Here is an 18,329-nt window from a genome sequence, read left to right as displayed (position 1 = left end):
CATACTTGACATTGTGGATTGCTTATTACTTGAGCATAGGAAATCATATGACAAAATCTATATTTGTGTTGTTATTAGAATGATCATGATGCCCTCATATCCGTATTTTATTTTTATCGAAACCTCTATCTCTAAACATGTGGACATATTTTTCGATTTCGGCTTCCGCTTGAGGACAAGCGAGGTCTAAGCTTGGGGGAGTTGATACGTCCATTTTGCATCATGCTTTTATATCAATATTTATTGCATTATGGGCTGTTATTACACATTATATCTCAATACTTATGGCTATTCTCTCTTATTTTACAAGGTTTACCATGAAGAGGGGGAATGCCGGCAGCTGGAATTCTGGCTGGAAAAGGAGCAAACGTTGGAAACCTATTCTGCACAACTCCAAAAGTCCTGAAACTCCACGAAACCACCTTTTGGATTTAATAAGAATTTATGAGCGAAAGAAATAGGCCAGGGGGCCCACACCCTGTCCAGGAGACAGGAGGGCACGCTCCCCCTGTAGGGCACGACCTCCTATCTCCTGGCCCCCCTGGTGGGCCTCCGGCGTCCATCTTCTGCTATATCATCACTTTTACCCTGGGAAAAATCATGGGCAAGCTGACGGGATGAAACTCCACCGCCACGAGGCGGAACCTTGGCGGAATCAATCTAGGGCTCTGGTGGAGCTGTTCTGCCGGGGACACTTCCCTCCGGGAGGGGTAAATCATCACCAGCGTCATCACCAACGATCCTCTCATCGAGAGGGGGTCAATCTCCATCAACATCTTCACCAGCACCATGTCCTCTCAAAACCCTAGTTCATCTCTTGTATCCAATCTTGTATCAAAACCACAAATTGCTACCTGTGGGTTGCTAGTAGTGTTGATTACTCCTTGTAGTTGATGCTAATTGGTTTACTTGGTGGAAGATCATTTGTTCAGATCCTTTATGCATATTATTACCCCTCTGATTATGAACATGAATACACTTTGTGAGTAGTTACGTTTGTTCCTGAGGACATGGGTGAAGTCTTGCTGTTAGTAGTCATGTGAATTTGGTATTCGTTCGATATTTTGATGAGATGTATGTTGTCTTTCCTCTAGTGGTGTTATGTGAACGTCGACTACATGACACTTCATCATTATTTGGGCCTAGAGGAAGGCATGGGGAAGTAATAAGTAGATGATGGGTTGCTAGAGTGACAGAAGTTTAAACCCTAGTTTATGCGTTGCTTCGTTAGGGGTTGATATGGACCCATATGTTTAATGTTGTGGTTAGGTTTACCTTAATACTCCTTTTTGTAGTTGCAGATGCTTGCAATAGGGGTTAATCATAAGTGGGATGCTTGTCCATGTTAGGGCAGTACCCAAGTGCCGGTCCACCCACATATCAAATTATCAAAGTACCGAACGCGAATCTTATGAATGTGATGAAAACTAGCTTGACGATAATTCCCAATGTGTCCTCTGGAGCTCCTTCTTCATTATTAGAATTTGTCCAGGCTTATCCTTTGCTACATAAAGAATTGGACCACCTTGCTGCACTTTATTTACTTTATTTACTTTTTGCTCGTTACTATTTATCTTATCACAAAACTATCTATCACCTACAATTTCAGTGCTTGCAGAGAAAACCTTACTAAAAACCGCTTACCATTTCCTTCTGCTCCTCGTTGGGTTCGACACTCTTACTTATCTAAAGGACTACGATAGATCCCCTATACTTGTGGGTCATCAATACAACAAGAGTTTGTAAATTACTAGTTGCTCCTGTGATATTGTTGTACGTGAACTACTAATGCTTTAGATGCTCACAATCCACATTTCTGATATTAAATGGAGAAGGCCTTTACATTATCCAGTGCAAAATGGTTTGTATGTAAGAAGTGAAATTGACATGCCAAATATATGCTGAGAGTTATGTAATCTTATTAAAGTAAACTGCCATGCTTTCTGTTATGAGTGCACAATTTATCTATGGTGATGCACTGCAAGCTTGGAAAAGGTATGACTTGTATAGCTCTATGAAATGACTAGATATACACCAGATGCAATTTGCAAAAAATTCCTAAGGTTACATGTATTGGCTTTTAACGCCTACTTTTTGTCGTAATCACCTAGCAAGAAATATGATCTATTATACTATGTGTTATTTTCAGGCCAATTTGTAGCCGGATGGCAGTCCTGCAGCGGTGAAGTGATGTAAACTTTGACATGGCCCATACCTAAATTTCGAGAACCTCAAGTGGATAATGCAATAAACTGTGTAACGTTTAAAATGTGTGAAATCTCCACTGCTTTTCAAGTAGCAGTGTTGCTCTGCTGTAGATTGTATAGGATGGCATGTGCCATCTTCATTTATACATTTGTTTGGCCGAGCTTCTTCTTCAAACCATGCATAGCACCTGAAAAAATTGACAAGTTGTGCTCTTGTATCAGTTGTTGTAATTGGTGCATGATTGCTTATTAGTGACTTTGGCAAAAAAGATGCAAAAAATTCATATAATTTAGTCTTCAAACAGTTGGAAAGCTCAAACAGTTATAACTGTAATATTAAGTACATAAGAGAGAAATATATTTTTAAATAACTGTTGTGACTGATGTTGTTTTGCAACTGAACGAAAGATCTCTGAACACATTTCTTTATATGCTTCCACGCAAGAACATCAAGTGTTTCATATTGGAGCATCACAAGCATGCACATGAAATGCACAATAATTGCTCCTCTGAACTACAAATAAAGTCAGATACTAATTTGTCGCAAGTGTACATTCTTGCTTACATGATACTAAAAAAAACTAGAGCCTGAGCCAATCAGATATGATCTGGACTAGTATGAGAGGTGGAATTATCAATTTCATCAACTGCCATCTCATAGGTACACAGAGAGAGAGACCCCCTGGCTGGGTACAGGAGAGGGAGGGATAGAGATGACATGGACGAATTTTTTCTAATCCCAGCATCCATCACCATGGTCCGGTGACCAGTGGAATAGGAGATAAGACAGGGGAAAGAAGATATAGGGAAAGGGAGAGAAGACGGGGCAGGACAAAATTGAGCTGCACTTCAAGGTTTATTCTGCAAAATGTATCAATAGCTCCCCTTGCACAGCATCCTGTCCCTCTCTTTTTAATCCAAGGGCCCACGTTCCACTGGAGCACCTGATGCATGAGTCGGTCGGGTGCACAGGATTTTCGTAACCGAAAAGAAAAAATTGGTCCAGCGAACGCAGAGCGGATACCAACCAGGTGAGCCATCATCAAAGCCGCTTCTCTTCCCCTAAAACCTAGCCGGCAAATCCCAATCCAGCCCACGCGCCTCCCCCCAAACCCTCGTCCCCAAGCTCGCGAACCTCACCGCCGCCCGCACCGCCACCGGCCGCTCCGCGCGACCGTCCACCATGGCTCGTAACGAGGAGAAGGCGCAGTCCATGCTGAACCGCTTCATCACGATGAAGCAGGAGGAGAAGCGCAAGCCCCGCGAGCGCCGGCCGTACCTCGCCTCCGAGTGCCGGGACCTCGCCGACGCCGACCGCTGGCGTGGAGAGATCCTGCGCGAGATCGGCGTCAAGGTCGCCGAGATCCAGAACGAGGGCCTCGGGGAGCACCGCCTCCGAGACCTCAACGACGAGATCAACAAGCTCCTCCGCGAGCGCAGCCACTGGGAGCGCCGCATCCTCGAGCTCGGAGGCCGCGACTACTCTCGCAGCTCCAACGCCGCCCTCATGACCGACCTCGACGGCAACATCGTCGCCATCCCCAACCCCTCCGGCCGGGGCCCAGGCTACCGCTACTTTGGCGCTGCCAAGAAGCTCCCTGGCGTCCGTGAGCTATTTGACAAGCCACCTGAGGTCCGCAAGCGCCGCACCCGCTACGAGATCCACAAGCGCATCAATGCCGGGTACTACGGATACTATGACGACGAGGACGGTGTGCTTGAACCCCTTGAGGCTGCTGCCGAGAAGCGCATGCGGGATGAGGTTGTCACGGAGTGGCACCGTGTGGAGCGTGTGCGGCGGGAGGCCATGAAGAATGTGGTGAGTGGCGAGGTGGCTGCAGCAGGTGGGCGTGGTGGGGAAGCTGCTAGGGAGGTGCTGTTCGAGGAGGTGGAGGAGGAGGTTGAGGAGGAGAGGAGGCTGGAGGAAGAGAGAATGGAAAGAGAGAAGGTGGAAGAGGCTGGGAGGGAGTTTGTCGCACATGTGCCGCTCCCTGATGAGAAGGAGATTGAGCGGATGGTGCTAGAGAAGAAGAAGAAAGAGCTGCTGAGCAAGTACACAAGTGATACCCTGCAAGGCGAGCAGAAGGAGGCTAAGGAGATGCTCAATGTGCAACGCTAGGAGAGATGTACGCTCTTGTTTATCTTGGCTCTAGTAGATTACTTAACTGGTGTAGACTAGGCATGCATCCAAAATACCATACCATAAAGACTGCTCTACTGATTTTTTGTTGCCCTGTAATTTGTGTGTGCCCATTTACTCTTTAGTACCTTCATGCTGCGAATGATTTAATTTTATGAGGCAAAGCCTGTGTTCAGTCTTGCAATATGTGAATTATCGTTTGCATTGTACCATTGATTGTGTGCTTTGTTTGAATCTTGAAAGTTGTGCTCATAGTCATGGTATCAACAGCGAAATACTCTGCTCGAGCCTGAGTTAAATATGCATACGATCAGGTGTTTTGGCCTTAGGTTTGTTATACTGCTCATGCGATTCACTGCCTCTGATTAGTTTTGTTCACAAATCTTATTTGAACCTGATGCTCGAAATAAGCAATTTATATGCTGAAATACTGAGTTTAGGCAATAAATTGATACGTCAAATTCATATACGTTAACCATATGAGCGCTGAATGGTGCAGTATCTTATTTCATTACTTTGCCGTAGTTCATTTAGTTAACATCGCTGCAGCTATTTTGTATTTTCTGCTGATGAGTTGGCATGTAAGCATTTTGTGCTTCTTTGAAAACCTTTTAAATCTACAAGAGTATTGTTTGAGTTGATGATTCTTTCGAATGTCCTTTTGACCTACCAAGTTAGATACAGAGGGATAATGCCTTATTGGTGCTGACAACAAGGTGCCTTCTTTGGGGTTACAGTTCAACTGTATATCCGTAGTTCTGTACCAATGATGGGTTTTAGTTAGTTATTTGATAGAAAACATCTTGCAAGTAGGAAATCATGCTGGTCGGGTGAGTTAACTGACAAGCAGATACTTAGTTTCTTTTTCAGAAACTAATGTGTCTGCTTTGTTCATTTCCTCATCAAACATTTGGTAAAGCAAGTCAGATTTGGTTACACATTCAAAAAATATGCGATTTAGTTCAGATTTTTTGCGCTTATGTCTGATTAGTGATTCCGTTTCTAGAATATTCCTTGTCAACTGAAGCACCTCATTCGCTGTGGGGTGTGTTATGTGTAGGTTGGAACGTGGTCTTGTATATTTGGTTCATGTTTATTTAATGACGTGGTTTAATTTTATGAGGCAAAGCTGTGCTCTGTCTTGCAATATGTAAATTATCATTTGCATTGTATTGTATCATTGATTGTGTGCCCATTTACTCTTAGGACCTTCATGCTGCGAATGGTTTAATTTTATGAGGCAAAGCCTGTGTTCTGTCTTGCAATATGCGAATTATTTACACTGTATTGTACTATCATTGATTGTGTGTTTTGTTTGAATTTTGAAAGTTGTGCTCATAGGCATTGTATCAACAGCGAAATACTCTGCTGGAGCCTGAGTTAAATATGTATATGGTCGGGTGTTTTGGCCTTAGGCGTGTCTACTGCTCATGCAATTCACTGCCGCTGATTAGTTTTGTTCATAAATCTTGTTTGAACCTGATGCTCCAAATAAGCAATTTATATGCTGAAATGTTGAGTTTAGGCAATAAATTGATACATGGAATTCCCATACGTTGACCATATGACTGCTAAATGGTTAACGTATAAATTGATACATGGAATTCCCATACATTGACCATATTATTAGTTGCCGTAGTTCATTTAGTTAACGTCGCTGCAGCTATTTTGTATTTTCTGCAGATGATCTGTCATACACATCGAGTGAGCATTTTGTGCTTCTTTGAAAACCTTTTAAAATCTACAAGAGTATTGTTTGAAGTTGATGATTCTTTCGAATGTCGTTTCTACCTACCAAGTTAGATACAGAGGGATAGTGCCTTATTGGTGCTGACCACAAGATGCTTTCTTCGGGGTTACTGTTGAACTGTATATCTGTAATTCTGTACTAATGACGGATTTTAGTTATTTATTTGATATGGAAAACATTTTGCAAGCAGGAAATCATGGTCGGATGAGTTAACTGAGAAGCAGATACACTTAGTTTCTTTTTCAGCAACTAATGTGTCTGCTTCGTTCATTTCCTCATCAAACATTTGGTAAAGCAAGTCCGATTTGGGGATTCATGCAAAAAATACTACCTCTACCAAAATATAAGACATTTTTGTAGGCTAAACTAGTCTAAAAAACATCTTATATTTTAATACGGAAGGAGTATGTGATTCAGTTTAGAATTTTTTTTGCACTTATGGTGTCTGATTAGTGATTCCATTTCTAGAATATTCGTTGCCAACTGAAGCTCCTCATTTGCTGTGGCAGCACCTCATTTCATCATATCTTAACCTATTTCCCCCCTTCGTATTAGGTTGGTCATTGCTGAATCCTTCACGGTATTGAGACGAGTGAAGTGCGAGGAGCAACATGTGCAGTGCTGGACAAGCGTTGACGCAACCCTAGAAGATCTGATGCTAAAAACACTGAAGGGCTTCGCTGCAATCATGTTGATCGATGTGATGTTTATTACCCTAGAATGATTGATGCCAAATGGGTAAACCTGAGATAGTGGCGGTGAACCGTCACTGTGCACGGATGTGCTGTATTCACTGGCACTGTACAAGTACATCCATTGGCTATGCATATATCTAAAAAACTACTAGACCATAATGAAAGCAATTCTGAACACTCGAAGGATGTTAACCATCTATCTTACCACAGCAGAGATTTTAAGAAGGTCAATGCCCCTTTTATCTGGTTAACATGATCGGTACAAATTTGGCTGAGAATTGCTACCTAAACGAATAGGCAGATACGTAAGGGTGTGTTGGCTGGGGAACAATGTGGAGTGGAATGCCATGGTTGACTGCATCATACGGAGATCTACAATACATCCCTGGGAGAGCTGTCTACAACATTTAACTTCGAACTTTAACCTCACACACAACAAAGAAAGAGAGCGAGTACTCCCTCCGTTCATAAATATGAGATGTTTTGAATATTTCGATATGAACTACATACATACTGAAATGAGTGAACAAATACAATAGAACGTGTCTATATACATTTGATTTGGAAAAAAGTTACTCTTGCCGACCCATGTTAATTGACGTACACTTAGTACTCCCTCTGTCCCAAAATTCTTGTCCTAGATTTGTCTAGATATATGGGGACGGAGGGAATATAAAGTTGTACAAAGTGTGCGTCGGTTAACATAGATAGGAAGGAGTAGAGCATTTTATATTTGTGAATGGAGAGAGTAGAATATATGATGGAAGAAATAACGTTCATAAAAAATAAATCAGTAGCAGATAGAAACATAAACGGGCCAACAAGAACTTGTAGTATCGAACAACCGCATTTGACATTGCCAACTGAGGGAAGTCACCTAAACTAGCCACCTAAGCCACCAACTGTAAACAGTTATATATCAAAGCTGTTCCTCTCCAAATGCTGCGAGTCCATCAACCGCCGTGCAAGCACAAAAGAGCATGACGAAGTAGTTATATATATCAAAACTGTTCCTCTCAAATGCCGCACGTCCATCAACTGCCATGCAACTACAAAAGAGCATGGCGAAGTACAAATTTCCAACATAGTTCTTGTGTGCTGAAAACTATCCATCTACCAGGCTATTAAGTCAAAACTTGTGCTTTTCTGAGATTGTGATCATATCAAAATCCACCTGATTTCTTTTGTAGAATTTCCTCAAATCTGGTTTCTGAGACTGACAACATCTGGTTCAGAATCAACCTCACCCCACAACCAGTCATCCGAGCATACCGAGGTTTTATCCTCTGCTCTAAACTGTACCCAAAGTACTGCGGAAATTTCACGAGTTCATACCTTGGGTACCCCATCGTCAGAAAATATTCATATTTGGGAATCAAATTTTCTTGCAAGCTGAGAGTGTGAATAATCCCAAATCTATTTACCATAATGCCAATTTCCTCGATGCTGAACTCCCTCTCCAGGAAAAACTCTGTGATCGGCTTCAGCTTTGACTCTATGTTCAAACCAAAAGCCTGGGGACATTTCTGAATAAGAGATGCAGCATCTGCGCCGATCGACCGGAAGTAGTCAGCAGTTGGTCTGAGGTTGTCATTGACACTGTAGCTCATGAGATGAGGACATCGTGTGAGAATCTTGCCGATGTTTTCCTTAGAAACTCCTAGTTCAGTAAGGTAGCTCACAGTTATCTCCACCTTCTGCCTGCTATATGTGAGAAATGCAGGGAACCGGCATATCACCTTGCTCCACTGAGCTTTGTTGACACCGATATTCTCCATATAGGCCATCATAGGTTTCAGATTATCTGTCAAGCTGATTCCACATAGCTGAGGCCTCTTCCTGATGATTCCGGGTATGCCTGACCTCGGCACACCAAGCTCAAGCAGTAGCTCCACCAGGGGCTTTATCTTGCGATCCACATTGTAGTACGCAAATGCTGGGAACTTGCGCACGACATTCTTGATCTCCTCATGATCCATGCCGTAGTCCAGTAGGTAGAGCACTAACTCCGGGAGGGCTCCCCCTGAGGTTGGTGTGCTTACTCGAGCAATTGCCTTCTGCTTATTTGAGCTCGTTGGTGTAAGTATCATTGAGTAAGACAAGGACTCCCTTTCCGCGGAAAAAGGATCAGGGAAATTCTCCACCACTTCGACCAAACTATCCCCATGTTCTTTAGAAAGAGCTTCTAGATAGGGAAGGAGAGCATCTCTGATCTCAGGTGTACTCAGCTCCCTTCCTGAAAAATAAATATGTTGTGAAATGTTCAGAACCTATAAGGTACAAAGTTTATAGATAGCAACTTCAAGATACGAACCTTCAGCATATCGAGATCTGTAAGCACTTTGGAGCTTTGAACTCAGGTGCTCAATGAATCCATCTGATTTGTTGGCAATCCGTGCAGCTACCGCACTTCTCAAACCTTTCTGCCTTAAGAACAGCGATAGCACAGCTTTCGCTTCCTCTCTTTCTGCAGCAAGCAACCTTGAGAGAGCAGTTGTGGAGCTTTGGGCACTGGCTACCAGTAAATCATCAGCATCTGCAACATAGTTGATGTGGACCATAAATATAACTTGTGTATGCGACATACTCCCATGGAGGAGATCTTTTAAGAAGAGATAAACAGATAACCTCACATGATTGTGCATTGCAAATGGGATGTTGTCTGGAAATGAGAGTGTAAAGCCTGTATAAACAGAAGACCGCTATTAGTAATGCTGGAGCCAGTAACTAATGAAATACGGTATGGAAATCTTAAATAGATGTTTGGTGGATTATCCTTTCAACGTCTCTTAAATCAAAAAGAAGCAGTACAGTGCCCAGTTACCAATGATTGAGCTCCTTCCCAGGTAGTACACGAGTTTACATACAAATCCATGTTTTGAAAAAGTTTACATATATTATAGACGATGCCGCACAATTATCTTTTTCGCATTTACTGAGGCAATTCAAATTGGAGACCAATAAACTAACGGTAATGATAACTCCCGAACATTCGGGAGTTAAGCATGACAATCCGAACGGGTTTAGATGGCAAGTTTAGTTTGCGTGAGATTAAGGAAACATGGCAATTTTCTAACAAAAAAAAACGAAAAAGGACGAAGTTGCCATCCCCTATGAACTAAAGTTGCCATGTAAAAACGTTCGGGACGAAATGCTCAAAATCCGAATGTTCGGGAGTTATTGGATTCCTAAACTAAATCTATTACTAATATTCTTATACAAATCTCGACTAAGATTTGCACCGATCCTCTCAAATTGCAGGGCATCCATCATACCGTATAATCACGAGGAAACATCGGACAAGCTCCAATCCCTACTCAATTAATACTACGATACTAGTACAGAACCAATGCCATTAAGAGCGAGCGAGGAAGCGCGCCTACCTGCAGGAGGAGGGGGAGAGGACGAGCCTCCACGGCGGAAGCAGCCGGCCACGGTGTTCGGACGGGGTCAGGTGGAGGCTGAGGCGCGGGGCCGCCTGCAGGCTCGTCATCGCCGCCGGCCGGCCGGGGAGTGGAGCGCCCGCGGAGAGGGGTGGAGGGGGTGAAGGAAGAGTAGCAGGAGGTGAGGGGCTGAAGCTGTTTGGGACTTTGGAGCTGGGTTTTATCTTGTTCCACAAACAAACACCCGAAACTGAAATATCTCCAATTTCGTAGACCCCGTTAAAAAATGAGATAAATTTAGGATGCCGATAACGCCTACACGTGTGGGCGTTAAGGGATCTGGCCACACGTTTTGTGTGGTGTTTAAGAAGACCACTTCACACGTTTACATATAGGCAAAACAACTAGCATTCACACGCATCTTTTTTTTTCTCGCAGTCCCTCTTACACGCATACGTGTGGGCAAAATGGATAACGCCTACACGACCTCTCTCAGCCACCTACCTTACGGTCCCGCACGCCCCGCGTGACAGTCACCACGCGTCCCCGCAGTTGCCATGGTCCGGACCATCTTCAGTGTCCGTTTAACTGTAGTTGCCATGTCGTTGAATTACAGTTGCCATGTCGGACAACTACAATTGCCATGGTTGCTCAACTACAGTTGTCATGTATGGTCTGGTCTACTGCAATTGTCGTCATTTCAAAACTTTAGGAGTTGCCACCTACTAACACTAGGCAGTTGCCATGTATGGTCTGGTCTATTGCAGTTGCCATGATTTCAAAACTTTAGAAGTTGCCACCTACTAACACTAGGCAGTTGCCATGTAGCACTCCAAAAAAGGCATGGCAAAAAAACATGTTCGGGTAAAAGAAAGAGTTGTCATGTGCTCACAAGCACGCTAGGGCAGTTGGCATGTAAAAGAGAGAGTTGTCATCTGCTTACGTGCACGCTAGGGCAGTTGCCATGTACCATGCAAAAACACATGGCAACTCCGGTAAAAAAGAGTTGACATCTGCTTACAAGAAAAGCTAGGGCAGTTGCCATGTACCCTGCAAAAACACATGGCAACAGACAGGTTTGGGTGTGGGCAAGGAGACGGGCGTGTGGGCGAAGTGATAAACGCCCACACACTAGCCCCTCTGCGTGCGTGAAAACTGGTGTGTGGGCGAATTGCTAAACGCCCACACACCAGCCCCCCGTGTGGTGAAAAAGGACGTGTGGGCGACCGGATGAATGCCCACACACCATCCCAGTCCTACGTGGCACACAAAAACTGCTAGAACGCGCCAAGATTCGTGCAGAATTGATTGGACGAGAATCCATACATGTGGGCGAGTTGTCAGACGCCCACACATGTGGGCGTTAGTGTTTCCGTAAATTTAAGGGTGTTTCTAGGAAATAGCTCTCCAAAGCCCAATTGTACATTACGAAAGTGAAAATTTGAAATTACTTCGCCAACAACCACACTATTAATATATTTTTCAGAAACTTCTAGTCTAGTTGTTGTATGTCATGACAGTACAAATAATACCGGAGATAACACAAAATACAATCAGGTTCGTGGACCAGGTAGCGACAACTATAAATACTGGAGCGAGCCAACGGCGCGTCGCCGTCACCCTCCTCCCTCGTCGGAGCCGGGCAAAACTTGTTAGTAGAAAGTCGGGGAATCATCATGCTAAAGCCTCAATAGGTCAGCGCACCAGAACAACAACCGTCAGCGATCGAGAAAAGAGTAGGTTGAAATACTGAAACATGTAGACACACGACCGAAGATGAACAAAGACTGGATCCTAATAGATCCACCAAACCGAATCCGCGAGATTTGATGAAGACACGCCATCACACGTGTTAGGGCATATCTCTCTCTAAGTGGTTTTGGTGTTTGCTGACAATGCATTTGCGGACTAATCGTGTGCGTTGAGCATTTCAGATATTCATTCATTGACACGAGACGATTTTTTCCCCTCGGAGCTCAAAGTAAAGACGGTGTAGTTCTCTTTAGTTTCAGTTTTGGTGGACTTGAGTCATAGGAGATACCGTACTATCAAGAGGGGGTCCGTATCTGAAAGGCTAGGGTGGAATCAACACGTACACATCTCTTCTGCACCCACCGCTCCTTCCCTCATCCTTGGAGTATCCTTGTTATCGTGGAAGTGGCATAGGGGAGGTGCCAGCGGCAGTACCGTGGCCCAGAGCGGCAGTACCGCTGAAAGCCATAGGCGGTAGTACCGCCCAGGGCCACAGGCGGTAGTACCACTCTGGTGCCGCGTTAGTACCGCCTCGACTCGAGACCTGCGTCTCTCGTGTCGGGTTCAGCGGCAGTAGCAACGGTAGTAGGAGCGGTAGTACCGCTCGTAAGCGGTAGTACCACACCTACTACCGCTACTAGTGCCGCTCAAAGGCCCTCTCCTCCGTTCCTTCTTGCTTTTCCTTTGCAGGTGCTGTGCGCGGTCCCAGTGGTAGTACCGTTGGGCCAAGCGGTAGTACTGCTGCCGCTAGTGGTAGTACCGCTCCCTTGAGCAGTAGTACCGCTCGCTGCAGGCTGAAAGAGGGGATAACAGTTGGATTGTTCCCCCACTATAAAATGGGGTCTTCTTCCCCAAGAAGACTTACCTCTTCCTCCCCCAAACTCCATATTGATCCAAAGCTCATTTTCGCCCGATCTCTCTCCCTAGCCAATCAAACTTGTTGATTTTCTAGGGATTCGTTGAGAAGGCCCCGATCTACACTTCCACCAAGAGAATTTTGATTCCCCCCACTAATCCCTTGTGGATCTTATTACTCTTGGTTGTTTGAGCACTCTAGATGGTTGAGATCACCCCGGAGCCGCATTCCATTGTGGTGAAGCTCCGTGGTTCGTTGGGAGCCTCCAATTCGGTTGTGGAGAGAGCCCCAACCTTGTTTGTAAAGGTTCGGTTGCCGCATTCAAGGGCACCACTAGTGGAATCACGACATCTTGCATTGTGTGAGGGCGTGAGGAGAATACGGGCCCCCTAGTGGCTTCTTGGGGAGAATTGTTCCTCCACACGCTCCAACGGAGACGTAGTTTCCCTCAAAGGGAAGGAACTTCGGTAACACATCCTCGTCTCAACCCGCTCCACTTATGGTAATCACTTACCTTTACTTTGTGCAAGCTATTGTTGTGTTGTATCATTTGCTTGCACTTGTTGTTCTTAGCATCATATATGTTGCTCACCTAGTTTCACATCTAGACAACCTTTGTTGCTAACCCTAATTTGTTAAGAAAAGTTAAAATTTGGTAGTTGCCTATTCACCCCCCCTCTAGTCAACCATATCGATCCTTTAAATTGGTATCAGAGCCTTGTCTCTTTATTAAGGGTTTCACCACCCGAAGAGTATGGTTGACACCGAGGAGGAAGTGCCCGAGGCCATGGAGTTGACTTCAATCACACAAGATGACTTAAATGAAGCTATGGCTTCACTTAAGACATCTATGACGACCGAAGTCAAGTCTATGCTTAAAGAATTGCTTGAGGGGATGAAATCCACTCCCAACCCCTTGCTTGTGGTTAATCCCACGACATCGGAGTCGGAGGCCAATTCCGCCAAGGAAGCGGCTGAAGGTACTCATGTTCCTTCCCCTCATGACAAGAATGGGATGGGAACCTTTGGCTCGGTTCCCCCCCCGGTCTATGGAGGACCGGTCCCTACACCTCGCATTAATAATCACGGTCCTCCTCCCAAGCTTGTTAAAGGTGATTTTACTAATTGGGTCTTTCGCATCAAGTCTCATTTGAATCACAGCTCAAACTTTTGAAGAATCATTGAGCAAGGCTTCTACCCGCATGATCCAAACAACTTCACCCTAAGAGAAAAAGTGGAAAATCAATACAATCACTTTGCTTTGTTCATCCTTCAAGATGCGGCCCCACCCGAAGATCTATCCCACTTGCATCCCTTCACGCGTGCAAAGGTTTGTGGGGAACACATTGTATCTATGTACAAGGGGAGCTCAAGCATCCAACGGTCCAACTTTGAAGTGGTCCTTGATGAGGCTGATGAATTAGTGATGCTAGAAGATGAGGATCCGCGTGATCTCTATCGGAGGGTGACAACTCTTGCGGTTGCTCTCCAAGACCATGGGGGTAAGGATACGGATGACACTTGGATCAAGCGCAAGTTTCTCAAGGCCATCATGCCATTCAACAAGGCCATGTCTTCCGTGATTCGTCAAAGGCCGGACTTTCACACCTTAACCTCAAGTGAAGTGTTGGATGAGTTTATTGCCATGAACATCATGAACAAGACCACCGACAATGCTCTTGCTCGTGTCCGGTCAAAGAAAATCTCAACTGCCCTTGCTTTGAAGGCCAAGGTACTTCCGGAAGAGGAAGAGGAGGAAGAAGAGGAGTGTTGCCCCGAGGACACCAAATATGCTTACCATGAGCACATGGCTCTTGCATCAAGGCAATTTTGGAGCAACAAGAGGAACTCAAGGCCCAACTTCACCAAGAACAACTCAAGTGGGTCAAAGAACAAGAAACGAGTAAGGACTTGCTACAATTGAGGCAATGTGCGTCACTTTGTGGTGGAGTGCCCGTATGAGAAGATGGAAGACAATGGTGGCAAACTCATTCACAAAGACAAAGCCAAGTCGTTCCCTAGCAAGAACAACTTCACCAAAAAGACTCCTCCAAAGGGCTTGGTGGCACATGAAGAGTACCCCTCCGATGATGATGAGGAAGATACAAGTGGAGAGGGAATAGCAACGGCAACCATTGCCATTTCTACTTCTTCCCCCTCCAAGGTGTCTCTCTTCGGCGCCCCCAATGAAAACATCATTGCCAAGTGTCTCATGGCCAAAGGTATCAACAAGGTAACTCCTAACATCAAAACCACCATCATTACTACTCCTTCATTGTTAGATTGTGTTGATAGTGAGGTGGTAAAAGTTAATGAGAATGCGTTCACCAAGTTTGTGAGCAAGCTCAAGGGTGAATCAAAGAAGCACTTTGTTGCTCTCTTGGAACAACTTGGTGAGGCCAATGATATCATTGAGTCGCATGAGGATACTATCTCCAAGTTGGAGGGGCATAGTCATGACTATGCCGATGAGATTGCGGATCTTTCCATTGCTCTGGAGGGAGAGCAAGATCTTCGTTTGACTCTTGAGGAGTCACACATCATGGATCATGCTAAATTGCAAAAAGATCTTGATCATGCTATTGTTCTTACTCGTGTGCTTAATTCCGAGAAAGTTGCACTTGGGGTTGGCCATGATAGACTCAAGGAAGAATTTGATACACTTGACAAGGGTCACAAGGTCTTGAAGGGTGTTCATGCTTCTCCCAAAGAGTGTCATGATCAACTCCAAGTGAGGCTAACCAAGGAGATTTCCACGTGTACTCCCTTCATTCTAATTGAGAATGCCCATGCTACTAATTGTAAGTGCATCTAGTGACACCCCTACTTGGTTTTGGAGTATTGACGACGTACGTGGTTGAGGGACTAGTGTGTTTGTGAGAATTGCAGGATAACACAAGTAGTAGTCCCTCATTGATTCGGTTTACCTACCAGAGATGACCCCTAAAAATGTGTGAAGACACTGAAGACAATGGTGGTTCATGAAGACATTCACGATGAAGATTATGACATGTGAAGGTATTCACTTGAAGACTATGGAGTGTGAAGACATAGCTATTTTGTAGTTTCCTTTCTTCTTTATTGAGTCATAGGAACCACCATACTGTTAAGTGGGGTCCAAGTGAACAAAGTCAGAGTGACTGATGTGATGCTCAACCAAATCCTATGTCTTTGAGCGAAGACAATGAGAGCAAATCTTATCCAGAGCTGGATGAGTCAGCTTTGCTTGTAGCCCAAGCCAAGCTGCCGCGTGTGTTTGAAATCCGACCATTGGACACGTGTCGGTTCCTTAGTGACCCAGGGTCATTTCAGACATATCAGGTCGGGTTGCCACTTAGCTATAAATAGCCTACCCCCTACACCATAAATTGGTGGCTCCTCAGAGTTAGTGCACGGCTTTTCTCATTTGAGAGCAACCCACCTCTGAAGTATTTGAGAGAGAGAGAGATCCTTGCGAGGACTAAGCCCAAAACACCCAAAGCCAAAGAGTGTTAGGCATCACTGAAGTCTTTCTGTCCGCGTAATCTGAAGACTTGTTACACTTGAGGACTATGAATCCTCCAGCCGGTTAGGCGTCGCATTTTGAGCATCCAAGAGTCATTGTGGATTGCCGGTGAACGAAGTTTGTGAAGGTTTGTAAGTCTACCTTGAAGACTTACCAGAGTGATTGGGCGAGGACTGGGTGTCCTTAGCTCAAGGGGAATAAGGTGAAGAAACGGTCTTCTGAGTTCAATCTCAGCCTCCCTAAACAGACGTACAGTTGTCATAACAACTGGAACTGGTCTACCAAATCCTTGTCTTCACCAAGCAACTGGTTCTATCCCCTACTCTCATTACTCTTCAGTTTGTCTTCGTGAAGTCATTGCTTGCCTACCTGATTCATTTGACTTCACTGTGTGAAGACTCGTATCTGTTTGGCTTCGTACTGTCTTCCATCCTGATCATGTCTACCTAGTTGTAGTTAGTCTTCGTGCTTCCACTGTATTGTATGCTTGACTAATGCTTGCCTAGTGTAGTTTTCATTCCGTTGCTTACTATATAGGTTCAGTTTACTTGTTTGTCTTAAAATCCATCGTGTTTTGAAGACTTTCACAAAAATCGCCTATTCACCCCCCTCTAGTCGATAACTAGCACTTTCAATTGGTATCAGAGCAAGGTAGTCCCTTGTTCTGTGTGATTCGGTTTAACCACCTGGAGTTTTAGCTATGTTGACTGCAGGGATAATCAAGGTCTCCGCTGCGTGTCCTATTTCTGATGGTCATGATTATCCCAAATGGAAGGCCCTGATGAGGAAGCACCTCCTTGCAATGAACAGTGAACTGTGGACCGTCACAGAGATTGGTCTCACCGATCTATGCAAGATGGTGCATGCCGACAACATTTGCAAGTACACTCAGCTGGATATCATGGCTAAGGATATCATATGCTCCTGCCTGTCCAATGACGAGTTCATGCGCATCATGCATCTCTGCAATGCAAAGCTTATATGGGACCGAATTTCTGATGTTTATGAAGGTCATCAAACTCGTCAAGACCCCTGGTTCTGCGATTTCAAGGAGTCTCTTAAAACGATGACTTTTAAACCCGAGCCATCTACTCCAACCTACTGCTTCATGGCACGTGGTGCCAAGGTAACCTCACGAGATGCCTATTTCCAAACCTCTAGTGAAGATGACTCTGATTGTGAATCCAAAGCTAGATATAAGACACTTGCTAAAATTGCAACTGAGCAACAAACTGCTACGGAACATATTTAAAGCTATTAGACAAAAGCGATGACCTGTTGGACGCGGAAATGAATCAAACTCAGTCCTTAATTGAAGATATTAAAAGTCTTCGCGTTAAGTATGAAGAACTTGAAAGTCGTCATGAAACTCTCTCAGCCTCTCATGAGAAGCATTCCTACGATTATCTTCAAAGGAAGCAAGACCTTGAGAAACTGAGAGTGTCTCATGAAGATCTTCAAAAAGAGAACGATTCACTGCTCACCCAACAGATTAGTTCCACTCAGGTAGAATTTGTTCCACCATGTTTAACATGTCTTGTGTGTGATAATGTTGTCTCAGTTGCTGGATGTTCTACTACTTCTGATGTTGCAATATCTTCAACTGATGATGTGGTAACTAACCCCTCTTCTGAGGATGCCACTACTATTGCTGATGAGAATGCTAGGTTGAAGACATTGCTTGAGACTGGCATGTACAAGAACCTCAAAGGGCATCAGACTTTGTGCGATGTCCTCAAAAAACAGATTCTGAACCGAAACCCTAGGAAAGAGGGTGTTGGATTCGAGAGGGAAATGAACATTGATGGTTCATACTGGATGCTTGAGTAGTACCCCAAAACCACTTGGGTTGCTGCTAAGGATCCTTCTGTGGATCCATCCACTTTATCTGGCTTCACTTGTGCTAACCCAATTGTCATTGATGAATCCTTTGATGCCAATTATAAAATGCTTAAGAATCAGAATGGTGAAGTGTTTGCCAGGTACATTGGTACTAACTGCAGGAACGGGCTACCCCAGAAGAAGATCTGGGTGCCCAAAA

The 18,329-nt window shown here is 44.5% G+C and overlaps 2 protein-coding genes across 2 annotated transcripts; one reads left to right on the top strand and one right to left on the bottom strand.

Annotated features, from left to right (window-relative positions):
- Window positions 1-3,223: 3,223 nt before the first annotated feature.
- On the top strand, window positions 3,224-6,989 carry LOC119323285 (pre-mRNA-splicing factor ISY1 homolog). The gene is made up of 2 exons (XM_037596891.1): window positions 3,224-4,333; window positions 6,653-6,989. The coding sequence occupies exon 1, from the start codon at window positions 3,391-3,393 to the stop codon at window positions 4,324-4,326; it is 936 nt and encodes a 311-aa protein (XP_037452788.1). The 5' UTR covers window positions 3,224-3,390; the 3' UTR covers window positions 4,327-4,333; window positions 6,653-6,989.
- A 545-nt stretch (window positions 6,990-7,534) lies between these two features.
- LOC119324602 (transcription termination factor MTERF5, chloroplastic-like) lies at window positions 7,535-10,360 on the bottom strand. Its single transcript, XM_037598375.1, has 4 exons — window positions 10,176-10,360; window positions 9,426-9,475; window positions 9,107-9,328; window positions 7,535-9,028 (listed from the first exon to the last, which is right to left on the bottom strand). Exons 1-4 carry the CDS (start codon window positions 10,283-10,285, stop codon window positions 7,956-7,958), a joined length of 1,455 nt encoding a protein of 484 aa, XP_037454272.1. The 5' UTR covers window positions 10,286-10,360; the 3' UTR covers window positions 7,535-7,955.
- Between the last annotated feature and the right edge of the window lie 7,969 nt (window positions 10,361-18,329).

The sequence above is a fragment of the Triticum dicoccoides genome, chromosome 6B (assembly GCF_002162155.2).
Source record: "Triticum dicoccoides isolate Atlit2015 ecotype Zavitan chromosome 6B, WEW_v2.0, whole genome shotgun sequence".
In the NCBI taxonomy this organism is placed as follows: domain Eukaryota; kingdom Viridiplantae; phylum Streptophyta; class Magnoliopsida; order Poales; family Poaceae; genus Triticum; species Triticum dicoccoides.
The sequence above is the reverse complement of the archived record's forward strand: the minus strand, read 5'-3'. Positions and strand labels throughout refer to the sequence as shown.

Bases quoted from the DNA above. Each gene is read 5' to 3' on its own strand.
- LOC119323285 (XM_037596891.1), top strand. From the start codon at position 3,391: ATGGCTCGTAACGAGGAGAAGGCGCAGTCCATGCTGAACCGCTTCATC.
- LOC119324602 (XM_037598375.1), bottom strand. From the start codon at position 10,285: ATGACGAGCCTGCAGGCGGCCCCGCGCCTCAGCCTCCACCTGACCCCG. The intron at 9,476-10,175 runs GTAGGCGCGCTT...CTGTTTATACAG, and splicing joins CTCTCCCCCTCCTCCTGCAG to GCTTTACACTCTCATTTCCA. The intron at 9,329-9,425 runs GTGAGGTTATCT...ACTATGTTGCAG, and splicing joins CATTTGCAATGCACAATCAT to ATGCTGATGATTTACTGGTA.